The following is a 15,447-nucleotide window of genomic DNA, read 5'->3' as shown; positions in this document are numbered from 1 at the left end:
AACATACTATTATCTTGTCTAGTGATTAAATACCATCTAAATCATTCTGAGTTGGCTCCCACAGTGAGATGCCGAAAATATCATCTGGCCTGACTGTCCTCTTGAGTTTAAACAGGGTTAGACTGGGAGAAAATGGAATGGATGTTTGGGGAATTGGGATATTTTAAGGAATGGCCTAAGAAACAATTTGAAAAGTTATTTTGCTTCATGTTGTTCTTCAAGAAAAAGTTTCCTAGTTATAGTTTCTGCACTATAGCTTTCTGTGCTAATGGATCAGAGAAACAAATCTAAATGAAACATCAATGACTCTAATTTCTGAGATGAAATATCTTTCACATCCACTAAGACCAGCATATAAACAATCCTATCTCCAGAACTCAGTCAAGAGTTGTCTATATCTGGAATAATTTAGGTAAGTCATACCTAGAAGCAACAAAATAGAGGAACTCGTGAGGACTTTCCCTATCCTATAAGTTTACCTATTTCATTTAATTTTCATTTCTCATCAATAAATGATGTCTCAAAGAACTACACTATGGACTTTGAATGCAATTACTTGTGAATGAAAAATCTTTCCACACGAGGACTATAGGTTATCCAATACAATTCTTCCTGAACCCTCTAAGATAAACTGGTTACAAACATTTTATGCAGTTGTGGTGACCACATGCATGGAGTTGCCAGAATAAGCCAAATAAATCCAACAGATAATTTGGTTTAAAAAATTATTTTAGCCTTATTGAGTTATGACAAAAATTAGATAGAACCAGTGGCCTATTAAGACCAGTCTTTGAACATGATAACAAACCATCAGCATGCAGGAGAACATTTAACATTCTGCTGTCTATGGCAGTGTATTCATTTAATCTACATGGAATATCAAGTCATTAAGATACACATTTTAAAAGGTAGGAATAGGGTGCTTCCCTGGTGGTCCAGTGTTTAAAAATTTGTTACTGCAATGCTAGTGGAGAAGGCAATGGCAACCCACTCCAATATTCTTGCCTGGAAAATCCCATGGATGGAGGAGCCTGGTAGGCTGCAGTCCATGGGGTCACTAGGAGTCGGACATGACTGAGTGACTTCCCTTTCACTTTTCACTTTCATGCATTGGAGAAGGAAATGGCAACCCATTCCAGTGTTCTTGCCTGGAGAATCCCAGGGACGGGGGAGCCTGGTGGGCTGCCGTCTATGGAGTCGCACAGAGTTGGACATGACTGAAGCGACTTAGCAGCAGCAGCAGCATATCTTTGAATCTAGAAAGTGTCAGCAAGTTTCTTTACTTAAAACCAACACTCTTTTTAAAAAAATTGGATTATAATTGCTTTGCAATGTTGTTTTAGTTTCTGCTGTACAACAGTGTGAATCAGCTGTGTGTATACATATATCCCCTCCCTCCTGAACCTCTCTCCCCTCCATCCCGCCACCCTAGGTCTTCACAGAGAGCAAGCCTCTTTAAATTAGTATTTCATTAAATTTATTTGGCACAAATTGTCGTGTTTCAACAGTGGCAATTTTGTTTCTAATATATGGATGACAATGTTTACTTAATGGTCAAACATCTCACTGTTATCCTGTATAATATAATGATGTTTTTAGAATATTAGGTGTAGTCTCTGCTTTTCAGGAAATTTAAAATATAATATAAAGGATTTATTATCTTATTTGTCCGTATTTGTCTGAGAAGTATGGCAGAGAAAATGTGATTATATTAATATTATAGTGAGAAAGCAAGTGATGTCTATAAACTTAAGTTTGAACTCACCTCTCACTTTTAATATATTAAATAGTCTTAAATCCAAATGATGGTATTAATTTTAAATTTATGGATTCATGCCATTACAAGTTTTGCTAGTAATAATAGATTCCCAGAAATTTCCAATTTTCATAGCACTGTCTTCTTTGAAATTGTGTTGAGAAGCAGGGAAAAAAAATTGTTGTTTATTCACTAAGTTGTGTCTGACTCTTTTGCAACCCCATAGACTGTAGCCCATCAGTCTCCTCTGTCCATAGGATTTACCAGGCAAGAATACAGGAGTGGGTTGCCATTTTGTCTCCCTTACTTGCTTTTGACCTATTCAGTTGTCTTGTAAGATGATTAGCATAGTTTGTGTATAGACTTCAGAAAAGGAAAAATTAGCTTCTGAAAATGACTGAACAACAACAGGAATTAATGAATAAGGAGGTGAATTAATGAATGTGTCAACCAGGTGAACTGTAAAGTTTAGGTTTTATAGGCATTATGTGCAATGAAAGACTTAGCATAAGTCAAGGTAGTAAAAAATAGAAACTGATTCAACAATGATTAATAATAATGCTGATGAAAAATTTGATAGCTAATTTTTATGGGTACTTCTTGTTTGCCTTGTTGTTGTTCAGTCACTCAGTCATGTCCAACTCTTTCTGACCCCATGGACTGCAGCATGCCAGGCTTCCTTGTCCTTCACCATCTCCCGGAGTTTGCTCAAACTCTTGTCCATTGAATCAGTGATGCCATCCAACCATCGCATCCTCTGTCATCCCCTTCTCCTCCTGCCTTCAATCTTTCGCAGCATCAGGGGTCAGGTCTTTGCATCAGGTGGTCAAAGTACTGGAGTTTCAGCATCAGTCCTTCCAATGAATATTCAGGATTGATTTCCTTTAGGATTGACTGGTTTGATCTCCTTGCAGTGCAAGGGACTCTCAAGAGTCTTCTCCAACACCACAGCTCAAGAGCATCAATTTTTGGCATTCAGCCTTCTTTATGGTCCAGCACTTACATCCATGGACTTGGGGTCACAAAGGGTTGGATACGACTGAGCCACTTTCATTTTCACTTTTCTCACAGCCATATGTGACTACTGGAAAAACCATAGCTTTGACTAGATGGATGTTTGTTGGCAAAGTAGTGTCTCTGCTTTTTAATATGCTGTCTAGGGCTTCCCTGTTGGCTCAGCTGGTAAAGAATCCACCTGCTATTCAAGAGACCTGGGTTTTATCCCTGTGTTGGGAAGATCCCCTGGAGAGGGAAATAGCTACCCACCCTCTGGCCTGGAGAATTCCATGACTGTATAATGGGGTAGCAAAGAATTGGACACGACTGAGCGACTTTCACTTTCATGATTATCGTAGCTTTTCTTCCAAGGAGCAAGTGTCTTTTGCCTGGTACTACTATTCTGATATCTTTACATATGGGTCAAGGATTGGATTGTCAACTAAGACTGGCAGAAATTGAAGATGTTAATTAGTATTAAAATTTTATGTAAATATTTTGTCATTGTGAGGGCTTCTCTCAATGTCTAGAAGCTCCTTCTGCTTCTCCTGTGCCTTTTGATTGCTTGAATCCTTGAAATTATAAGTAATATATTTGCAGTATATTTATCATATTTCTTAACCCACCCTCTACCAACCAAACTAAACAAAACCAAATGTAATAAAATATTTTTAAAAACATGTCTGAAATTTCCTCTTAATATATTTTATAGTGGGAAGCTTTTATTTCATTTGGTTTTGTTTAGTTTGGTTGGTAGGGGGTGGGTTGAGAAATATGATAAATATACAGTAAATATAAATACATTCTTGCCACCAACAGATATCCACAGTAGCAGTTTGTTGTATTTCTTTTGCGTGTATGTGCACATGATATACAATTCTTTCTTTTATTTGACCTTAGAATATTTGTGAACTTATATGATGGTTTTAATTTTCAATTTTTGTTTTCCTTAACCCAACCTTCAAATCAGGATGGAGATCCAGTTCGTCCAGGAGTGGCCATGACTGATATTGCCACTGGCCTTTATGCCTATGGAGCCATTATGACTGGATTGATACAAAGATATAAAACCGGAAAAGGACTGTTCATTGATTGTAACCTGCTGTCATCCCAGGTACCAATCCAAATAACATTTCTGATAATGGAGTAAAAACATGTATCTGTGTTATACGTTTTCATATCAAATCCTGTGGTCACGTGCAAAAACAAAAAACAAAACAAGAGGAACTGCCCCCCCCAAAAAAAACCCAACAACAGAAAAAGCTGTCCTGTTTTTGTGTCCTTGATGTTGTACTATTAAAATAAGTAGACCACAAAAATTTTGTTATAATGTAGATATTGCTGTTGAACCAGAATTCTAAAGATTGTTTTTAACTATTTTTGAGACAGAAATGCAGTTGTCATCTTTTTTGTGCCATAGACCATTGGGGTAGTCTGGTGAAGTCTATAGACCTTTCCTCAGAATTATGGTTTTGAATGCATAGAATGAGATATTTAGAATTACAAAGGAAACCAATTATATTGAAATACAGTTATTTCAACATAAAAGCCAAATTGTGTTATGATAGTACATATGATTTTTTTCATTAATGCATTAAAATAGAATATCTATTAGAGGATTCAATAACCATTGCAATTTTAAAGTAGTGACTGAAGTAGCTATAATATGATAAGAAAATATGCTTAATATTTACTGGTAATCAAGTCATACTTAGGCACTGCTCATACTCCTGTGGTTTGTTGCCTATGTTCATAATGGAATAAAATGCTAAATTTGCCAACAAAGGTTCATATAGTCAAAGCTGTGGTTTTTCCAGTTGTCATGTATGGATGTGAAAGCTGGACCCTAAAGAAGGCTGAGCGCCAAAGAATTGATGCTTTTGAACTGTGATGTTAGAGAAGGATCTTGAGAGTCCCTTGCACTGCAAGATCTAACCAGTCCATCCTAAAGGAAATCAGTCCTGAATATTCATTGGAAGGACTGATGCTGAAGCTGAAACTCCAGTACATTGGCCACCTGATGTGAAGACCTGATCCATTAGAAAAGACCCTGATGCTGGGAAAGATTGAAAGCAGGAGGAGAAAGGGATGACAGAGGATGAGTTGGTTAGATGGTATCACTGACTCAATGGACATGAGTTTGAGCAAGCTCCAAGAGATGGTGAAGGACAGGAAAGCCTGGCGTGCTGCAGCCCATGGGGTCACAAAGAGTCAGACATGACTGAGTGATTGAACAACAACAACAACAACAACAACAACAACAACAACAACATACTCCTGTGTTTGTTGCTTAAGTTCATAATGGAATAAAATCCTAAATTTAAGTTAGAGGTTAATGAAAATAAAGGTATAATTGTTTTCCATTCAAGTTAATTACTTCCCAAAATTCTTTCCATAAGCTCCAGATTAAGAGCACTTGGTTTGTATTGCTGTCAGTTATGTTATGCTAAGCACTAAGCAGGTAGAATAAAAGGGTTATTTACTCATTTTCAAATTGACATTTTGCCTACTTTTCACTGGATGAGACCTAGATGTTGTACCACATGTGGAGGTTGCTTCTGAGTAATTTTTCAGGGAGAAGAAAAAAAGAAAATATCTAATTTGTGCAAGGAGACATTTTAGTGAGGGAAAAAATACTTCATAGAAACCTCAGTTGGGAATTTCAGATTTAAATGGCATACATGGGAAAATAGTAAACTTGGAACTCTCCTTTGGAGACTTTTTGTTTTCTTTTAGACAAAATTAAGGTGTGAAAAGCAAAGGAGAAAAGGAAAGATATACCCATTTGAATGCAGAGTTCCAAAGAATAGCAAGGAGAGATAAGAATGTCTTCCTCAGCGATCAATGCAAAGAAATAGAGGAAAACAATAGAATGGGAAAGATCTCTTCAAGAAAATTAGAGATACCAAGGGAACATTTCATGCAAAGATGGGCTCAATAAAGGACAGAAATGGTAGGGACCTAACAGAAGCAGAAGAGTCCCAAAGAAAGTCAATGCCAAAGAATGCTCAAACTACTGCACAGTTGTACTCATCTCACACGCTAGTAAAGTAATGCTCAAAATTCTCCAAGGCAGGCTTCAGCAATACATGAACCGTGAACTTCCAGATGTTCAAGCTGGTTTTAGAAAAAGCAGAGCAACCAGAGATCAAATTGCCAACATCCTATGGATCATCGAAAAAGCAAGAGAGTACCAGAAAAACATCTATTTCTGCTTTATTGACTATGCCAAAACCTTTGACTGTGTGGATCACAATAAACTGTGGACAATTCTGAAAGAGATGGGCATACCAGACCACCTGACCTGCCTCTTGAGAAACCTGTATGCAGGTCAGGAAGCAACAGTTAGAACTGGACATGGAACAACAGACTGGTTTCAAATAGGAAAAGGAGTACATCAAGGCTGTATATTGTCACCTTGCTTATTTAACTTATATGTAGAGTACATCATGAGAAACGCTGGGCTGGAGGAAGCACAAGCTGGAATCAAGATTGCCGGGAGAAATATCAATAACCTCAGATATGCAGATGACACCACCCTCATGGCAGAAAGTGAAGAAGAACTAAAGAGCCTCTTGATGAAAGTGAAAGAGGAGAGTGAAAAAGTTGGCTTAAAGCTCAACGTTCAGAAAACTAAGATCATGGCATCTGGTCCCATCTCTTCATGGCAGATAGATGGGGAAGCAGTGGAAACAGTGTCAGACTTTATTTTTTTGGGCTCCAAAATCACTGCTGATGGTGACTGCAGCCATGAAATTAAAAGACGCTTACTCCTTGGAAGGAAAGTTATGACCAATCTAGACAGCATATTAAAGAGTAGAGACATTACTTTGGCAACAAAGATCTGTCTAGTCAAGGCTATGGTTTTTCCGGTGGTCATGTATGGATGTGAGAATTGGAGTATAAAGAAAGCTGAGCGCCGAAGAATTGATGCTTTTGAACTGTGGTGTTGGAGAAGACTCTTGAGAGTCCCTTGGACTGCAAAGAGATCCAACCAGTCCATCCTAAAGGGGATCAGTCCTGGGTGTTCATTGGAAGGCTGATGTTGAAGCTGAAACTCCAATACTTTGGCCAGCTGATGCGAAGAGCTGAACCATTGGAAAAGACCCTGATTCTGGGAAAGATTGGGGGCAGGAAGAGAAGGGGACAACAGAGGATGAGATGGCTGGATGGCATCATCGACTTGATGGCCATGGGTTTGGTTGGACTCCGGGAGTTGGTGATGGACAGGGAGGCCTCGCGTGCTGTGGTTCATGGGGTCACAAAGAGTTGGACACTACTGAGCGACTGAACTGAACTGAAAGGTGGTATATAGAGCCAAGAAACATTAATATGGTTGAAGATAAATACTATAAATGGGTTTTCATTACTAGCTTTGAGTCACAGTCAGAGTTTTAATGGTTATATAAAAGGATGAAAGAACTCTCTCCAAATGAATGATCTATCTCCTTAACAGAGTGGCAGAGGTTAGGTATGGAATGAAGTTGAAAGTCTTTTCTTCCCTCCCTTAATTTTATAGCTGCAAGGAACCTGACATAGGTTAAGTTGCTGCATAAAAATTGCACACCCAGGAAATATGGAATCCATGAAGGTTTCATGGCTTTGTGACCTATGCAGTCACAGAAGTGGCACTGGACTTAATTTAAATGCTCTGCTGTCACTGCCTTGAAATTCTTAATAATTTTTAAAATTGGAATATAATTGCTTCATAATGTTGTGTTAGTTTCTGCTATCCAACAAAGTGAATCAGCTATGTGTGTGTGTATATATATATATATATATATATAGCCTCTCCCTCTTGAGCCTCCCCCCACCAACCCCCAACTTAGGTCATCACAGAACACTGAGCTGAGCTCCCTGTGCTATACAGCAGCTTCCCACTAGCTATCTGTAATAGTTTTTGAATGAGAGACCCTACATTTTTCATTTTGCCTCAGTACTCACAAATTATGCAGCCGGTTCTGTATTTGAGATTCTACTTAGGTCTCCTGATCTCTACCTGGACCGCTTTTCTTATAGTATGTCAATTCTTAACTTGGAAAAAAAATTTCTTGTAGAGTATTATAGAGTTTAATTCTCTTCTGATACCTAACACAGGGATTCACAATCTGGAGGTGTGTGCCTCTCTGGGGGTGGGAATGGAGGTGGGTGAAGTCACTGGTGGGGGTGTTTCAAAGTGAGAGTACAGTAAATACAAACTCATGCATACTTAGAGTGTGTGTCTAAATTTGTTGTTTGCGTTGCTCCTTGGAGCTGTAAGTTCCATGTATGCAGGAATAATGTTCGTTTTTATTTATGTTTGTGGCCTCTTCAAAGCCCAAGTATTTGTAAAATAGCAGGTCTACCAATCTTTGGAGATAAGTCAGAGAACCACTGTTACCAATGGGTATGCCTCATATCCCTTAGATTTGCTAGGGAAAATTAGAAAAAAGCAGTGAATGATTGACTTAGGTTAAGTACTTGATAAACAACTAATGATGAAATGATTTGCTTTTGGCAAACACAGTAGCAGTGATTTAGCCTATTGTGTTACAGGTAACCCAGTCAAAGGTTGCTAAAATCACTAGTGTATTTAAGACTCATTAGCTATCTTTTTATGATTGACATAGAACATTATATTAGTTTCAGTGTAAACATAATGGTCTGGTATTTGTGTATATTGTGAAATGGTCATGATAATAAGTCTAGTTAGCTTCCATCACTATATAAAGTTACAAATATATTTTTCTTGTGATAACTTTTAAGATATACTCTTTTAGCAACTTTCAAATATGCAATATAGAGTCACCATGCTGTACATTATATCTCCTTAACTTTTAAATTTTATTATTGCGAGTTTATGCCTTTTGACCCCCTTCACCCATTTTGCAAACCCCTTGTCCCTCACTTCAACCATCAACCTATATCTATGAGCTTAGTATTTTTTTAAATAAAAGTTAAAAAAAAATTTTAGGTTCCACATATAAGTAAGATTGATTGATGGAGACTTATTTTGCTTTCATATCTTGGCCAATGTCATTAATTACCCTTTAACAATAAAAATCTATTATGCCTTATTTTAGGGCTTTGCGCTTGCACACCTACTATTTTATTGAACCCTCATAATCATCATTTGAGGGAGATGGGTAGATGAGGAATTTCTATTTTCATTTCACTTATAAGAAAACTGAGGCTAAGAGAGGTTGACCTGTTTGAGCAGCTGAGTCACAGCAAGACCTCTGGTTTCTGACATCCTGACTGGTTCTCTATTCCCTGCTTAATGAAGGAAAAGCTTTGGCATTGAGAGACAGGCAAGCTTCAGCTTTCCTTTGGTGAAGCTAAAGAGGAGAAGGCAAATTGAGTAAGAGGCAGGGGAAGCAGAACACTCAGTAATAAGGAAGCAAATAGTGAGACTGCCCCTACTTCCCCAAAGCCTGCCAAGAGCTGCAGCAAGACAGTGGAACCAAGTAGGCCCTTCTGGATTAATATCTAATCATGTTTAGATCCCGTGAGTGAAAACTGTCATGGAATTTAATGTTATGGATAAGTGCTTTTGTTGAAATATGAGAATTTTGAGAAAAATAGCATTTAGAGTGATGGGATGATGGGATTTTTTTGTTTCAGCTCTAGTTCACTGAGCAGTCACTGTGTCCCAGCCTCTGTGCTCCAGAGGTTGGAGTGGAAGACAACGCTGCTGTTCAGGGTTTACTAGAAGAGGCAACCAAGTTGGATGGAAAAGTTGGAGGTATAGATAGTTCGCTGTGGTGCCCTGACAGGGTTACAGAATGTGGTTGGACCTTATATGTCATGCTTCAGAATTTGGATTTTAACTTTTTAAGACTTCTGTTTCTCTATCTGTAAATTCTGTTAGGTCTTTTCAACCAATGACCATGTTTCCTTGAATCCTTGCTGCTGTTGCCACTTCAGAATAACCTCTGAGTTGTGAGCAGTATCAGAGAGTTTCTGAAGGCGGTGGTGTGCAGGTAGTAATTTATGCTGAAGCCTTCCTGACGTGTAGTGCAGTGGGTGATAAGAGCCTGTTCACTCTCTGAACCCACTACAGCCACAGCCTAAGCTGTTTTTTTTTGTTTTTTTTTTGATACTGTGCCTCTACCCTAATTCTTTGGCTCTGGACCCTCTCTTTTCTTCTGACAAGGGCTTCTTCTTCTGACTGGGCATCTCTTTTCTCTGTGTTTTTTCTTGTCTTTCTTCACTTTCCTGCTTTCATTCTGTGCTCTCAGCCTTTCTCCTTTCCCTCCCTTTTTCTCCATCCTGCATTGTGTGGCATTAAAGTTGTTAGCAGTTGTCAGGACTTCCCTGGTGGTTCAGTGGTTAAGATCTTGCCTTAGAATGTAGGGGGTGCAGGTTGGACCCTGGTTGGGGAGCTAAGATCCCACGTGTCTCATGGCCAAAAAAGCAAAACATAAAACAGAAGCACCATTGTAACAAGTTCAATAAAGGCTTTAAAAATGGTCCATATCTTTCAAAAAAAAGTTGTTAGCAGTTCTGGTTCCAGATCTTACATCCTTCCACTGTACCACTTAGGAAAGTTTCAGAATCTTTCATTAGTTCTCATGGAACAAAAAAGAAGTGCCCTTGCCTAGAAGTCCTAGAACACAAGACAGTGACTGTTAAGTGACTGAGTTAAGTGACTATTCCTGAACCAATTAATGAGACCTGAATGATAAAGAATACTAATTGGCTTAAGCCATCTTTGGTGCAGGGGATGGGGTTAACTCCACCCAAACCATACTGCTGTGACTGGGGAGAGGTGATTTCCTTAAAGAATAGTGGGGTTATTTTTCGGCCAGAGGAAGAGGAAAAGGATGATGGGCAGCTCATCAAAAACTATTCACCATGCTAACATACTGGGTTGTTTTGAGGTTCTAGTGCAACAAAGGATATGAAAAATTCTTTGTATATTAGAAAGTATTCTGTTGATGAGTAATATTAATTTTATTAGGCTATTGAAAAAGTATTTCCAGTGTTAAAAATATGCTGAGATTAAAAAGATGGCTGTTGACATTATTTTATCATAATTATTATATCTTTTCATAATAGAGAAATCTTGACGAACTTCACTTAGTCTTTCAATTTAAGATAACAATGATTTATTTTAGATCCAAAAGCCAAACCGCAAAATGATTAAAATCTGCTTTATGTAAATGGGAAGTGCTAGTTTTAGATACTTTTCAAAGTAACATAATAGGAAACCACATTTTTAAAAAAGTATTCCTTTTTTCTTTTTATATAAATGTTCACTGTCATTAAGCAGATAACATTTGAAATTAATTTCAGCTGCCTGAAAAATGACTGCTATTTCATGCAGTGGTAAAAAAACATAGTTTTCTACTCATTTTGATTGCATTGTATAAGATGACAAACGAATTATTATAACATTCAATATCATCATTGCAAAAAATGAAATTTCGTACCCCTCTCTTAAAAGTGATCTAATGTACAACAGACAAATTACATTTGATTTGAATAGTAGCTAATAATTAACTCAGAGATGATTGCCTCAGCCACAACAAAACCATTTTACTGTAGAGACATGACAGATGCCGGGATGTGGTTTGTAGTGGGCACCAATTTTTTTTGTAGTTTCAAGGCTATAAACTTTTAACCCGTGTCATAAAATTCTTTGACTTTTTTTTTTTTTTTTTTTAGTTTTAATGTGATTTAAAGTTGTCAAGTGAAGATTGTCTAATGCCAGCATCTAGACAGTATTCTTTAGATGATATTGGTAAATAACAAGGAAGTGGGTTTGGATGTGGTTCCAATTATTCTGTTCCTCTTATTCTTCTGTTGTGGCTTAGAGAAATATCTTTTGGAAGTTTTAATATCCTTCCTGTACTTAATTGCAACCAGGCTCCCCTAATTACTACTACAATGAGTTTATTTTTTTAGCACCAAACTTCTGTAATTATTTTCACATATATAATGTTTTGGAATTTTTGATTCACTTTTTCATCCTTGTTTGTATATTGTTCATATTCTGTTGTTCATTCACTAAGTCGTGTCTCACTCTGCGACCCCATGGACCACAGCACTCCAGGCTTCCTTGTCCTTCACTATCTCCCAGAGTTTGCTCAAACTCATGTCCATTGAATCAGTGATGCCATCTAACCATCTCATTCTCTGTTGTCCCCTTCTCCTCTTGCCTTCAGTCTTTCCCAGTATCAGGGTCTTTTCCAATGAGTTAGCTCCTCGATCAGGTGGCCACAGTATTGGAGCTTCACTTCCAGCATCAGCCCTTCCAATGAATATTCAGGGTTGATTTCCTTTAGGATTGACTAGTTTAATCTCCTTGCTGTCAAAGGGACTCTCAAGACTCTTCTCCAGCACCATAATTTGAAAGTATCACTTCTTCAGCACTCAGCTTTCTTCATGGTCCAACTCTCACATCCGTACATGATGACTGGAAAAACCGTAGCTTTGACTATATGGACCTTTGTTGGAAAAGTGGTGTCTCTGTTTTTGAATATGCTGTCTAGGCTTATCATAGCTTTTCTTCCAAGGAGCAAGAATCTTTTAATCTCATGGCTGCAGTCACCTTCCACAGTGATTTTGGAACCCAAGAAAATAGAATCTACCACTATTCCCACTTTTTCCTGATCTATTTGCCACGAAGAGATGGGACAAGATACCATGATCTTAGTTTTCTGAATGTTGAGTTTTAAGCAAGCTTTTTCACTCTCCTCTTCTACCCTCAATAAGAGGCTCTTTAGTTCCTCTTCATTTCTGCCATCAGAGTGCCATCACCTGCATATATGAGGTTGTTGGTATTTCTCCTGGCAGTCTTGATTCCAGCTTGTGATTTATCCAGCCTGGCATTTCACATGATGTACTCTGCATGTAAGTTAAATAAGCAGGTTGGCAATATACAGCCTTGATGTACTCCTTTCCCAATGTGGAACCAGTCCATTGTTCTATGTCTGATTCTAACTGTTGCTTGTTGTCCTGCATGCAAGTTTCTCAGGAGGCAGGTAAGGTGGTATGGTATTCCCATCTCTGTAAGAAGTTTCCATGGTTTGTTGTGAACCACACAATCAAAGGTTTTAGCTTAGTCAATGAAACAGAAGTAGATGTTTTTTGGAATTCCCTTGCTTTTTATGTGATCCAACAGATGTTGGCAGTTTGATCTCTAGTTCCTCTGCCTTTTCTAAATCTAGCTTGTACATCTGGAGATTCTTGGTTCATGTTCTGCTGAAGCCTGACTTGGAGAATTTTGAGCATTACTTTGCTAGCATGTGAAATGAGTGCAATTATGTAGTAGTTCGAACATTCTTTGGCATTGCCTTTCTTTGGTATTGGAATGGAAACTGGCCTTTTCCAGTCCTGCGGTCACTGCTGAGTTTTCCAAATTTGCTGACATATTGAGTGTGGTACTTGAACAGCATCGTCTTTTAAGATGTTCATATTTAAGATAGATAAAATTTTAACTCTCCTCATTATAGCACATTTTTATTAATAAACTTTTGAATTCAAACAAGCATAATAACTGAAATTCATCTTTTTCTTCCTCTAGATACACTTGTATTTCTACTTTTCCTATTTAATCTATATCTTTAAATATTTTTTACTGAGGTACATTTTACATACCATAAAATTCATCCTACATTAAGGGTGACCATTTAATAGTTTTTAGTAGATTTAGTGAGTTATGCAACCATCACCATAAATCACATTTGGAATAAATAATCTATAGTCATCTCTGGTCTGGGTGTTACCATCCAGCAAGAATGGACCAGTTCTGATGGAGGAGGATGTAGGGTTGTGCTGACTCAGAAGAATTCAAGGACTATTATGACTTCTGTGGGCCCAAGAAAATTTTGCCTTTATGCATCCTTTCTTCTATAAATATATTTGAATTATATATTTATAATTGCATTGGTGTAAAGATCAATGTAATTAGCTATTATGTCCATTTTTTCTTCTGATTTTAAAAGAATTAAAATTAAAGCATTTATGTGTACCCCTAAAGCATTGTTGGTCTTAGGCACTATCAGTTTAGTTCAGTTCAGTTGCTCAGTCATGTCCGACTCTTTGTGACCCCATGGACTGCAGCACACCAGGCCTCCCTATCCATCACCAACTCCTGGAATTTACTCAAACTCATGTCTATTGAGCCAGTGATGCCATCCAACCATCTCATCCTCTGTCATCCTCTTCTCCTCCTGACTTCAATCTTTCCCAGCATCAGGGTCTTTTCAAATGAGTCAGCTCTTCGTATCAGGTGGCCACAGTATTGGAGTTTCAGCTTCAGCATCAGTCCTTCCACTGAATATTTAGGACTGATTTTCTTTAGGATGGGCTGGTTGGATCTTCTTGCAGTGCAAGGGACTCTCAAGAGTCTTCTCCAACACCACGGTTCAAAAGCATCAATTCTTCGGTGCCCAGCTTTCTTTATAGTCCAACTCTCACATCCATACATGACCACTGGAAAAACCATAGCCTTGACTAGATGGACCTTTGTTGGCAAAGTAATGTCTCTGCTTTTTAATATGCTGTCCAGGTTGGTCATAACTTCTCTTCCAAGGAGCAAGCGTCTTTTAATTTCATGGCTGCAATCACCATCTGCAGTGATTTTGGAGCCCAAAAAAATAAAGTTTCTCTCTGTTTCCAGTGTTTCCCCGTCTATTTGTCATGAAGTGATGGGACCAGATGCCATGATCTTAGTTTTCTGAGTGTTGACTTTTAAGCCAGCTTTTTCACTCTCTTCTTTCACTTTCATCAAGAGGCTCTATAGTTCTTCTTTACTTTCTGCCATAAGGGTGGTGTCAGCTGCATATCTGAGGTTATTGATATTTCTCCCAGCAATCTTGATTCCAGCTTGTGCTTCATCTAGCCCAGCGTTTCTCATGATGCTCTCTGCATATAAGTTAAACAAGCAGGGTGATAATATACAGCCTTGATGTTCTCCTTTCCCAATTTGGAACCAGTCTGTTGTTCCATGTCCAGTTCTAACTGTTTCTTCTTGAGCTGCATACAGATTTCTCAGGAGGCAGGTAAGGTGATCTGATATTCCCATCTCTTTCAGAATTTTCCACAGTTTATTGTGATCCACACAGTCAAAGGCTTTGGCAGTAAAGCAGAAATAGATGTTTTTCTGGAACTCTCTTGCTTTTTCTATGGTCCAACAGATGTTGGCATTTTGTACCTAATTAATAAGTTAGCTCTGGAAGAATTTCCTTGAGAACAGTCTAAAATGTGCCAAATATGTGAAGAAAGACTATCCTGTATTCAGGAAGGAAGTGGAAGCTGAAAGTTGAGATTATGCTGAAGGGTGAATAGAGAGTGGAAAGATGGAGAAACAGCAGTCTGTGACCAAAGAAGTTGAGAGACTGGAGTAGGGAGAGAGAGAGAGAGAGAAAAGTATATTATCACAAAGTTCAAGAGATTTAAGAACTACAAATTTGCATTTGAATCTCCCCAAGAAACCTAATGCATTCCAGCCTTGAAGGCTTTTGCCAGCCTGCCAATCCTTGGTTGTTCATGTGTGCTCACTCAGTCACTTCAGTCATGTCTGACTCTTTGTGACCCCATGGGCCATAGCCTGCCAGGCTCCTCTGTCCATCGGATTTTCCAGGCAAGAATACTGGAGTGGGTTGCCATGCCCTCCTCCATGGGATCTTCCCAACCCAGGGATCGAAACTGCATCTCTTGTGTCTCCTTGATTCTTGTGGCCAGTTTTTAATCCCCATCTCATTTCT

General features: G+C 38.3%; 1 protein-coding gene across 24 annotated transcripts in view; it reads left to right on the top strand.

The window, feature by feature from the left end:
- Window positions 1–15,447, top strand: part of SUGCT (succinyl-CoA:glutarate-CoA transferase) — a 714,763-nt gene that overhangs the window by 83,061 nt on the left and 616,255 nt on the right. For all 24 annotated transcript variants that reach the window (XR_014067752.1, XR_014067751.1, XR_014067749.1 and 21 more), the window contains exon 8: window positions 3,723–3,866. Coding sequence is in view for 13 of the 24 variants with exons in the window: in XM_081537409.1 (XP_081393535.1) it covers window positions 3,723–3,866 (144 nt within the window). In the remaining 11 variants the exon portion in view is untranslated. The remainder of the gene's footprint in view (window positions 1–3,722; window positions 3,867–15,447) is intronic.

This window comes from Giraffa tippelskirchi, chromosome 10 (assembly GCF_054371585.1).
Source record: "Giraffa tippelskirchi isolate mGirTip1 chromosome 10, T2T-mGirTip1v1.2.pri, whole genome shotgun sequence".
Classification (NCBI taxonomy): Eukaryota; Metazoa; Chordata; class Mammalia; order Artiodactyla; family Giraffidae; genus Giraffa; species Giraffa tippelskirchi.
This window is presented reverse-complemented; position numbering and strand designations above follow the sequence as displayed.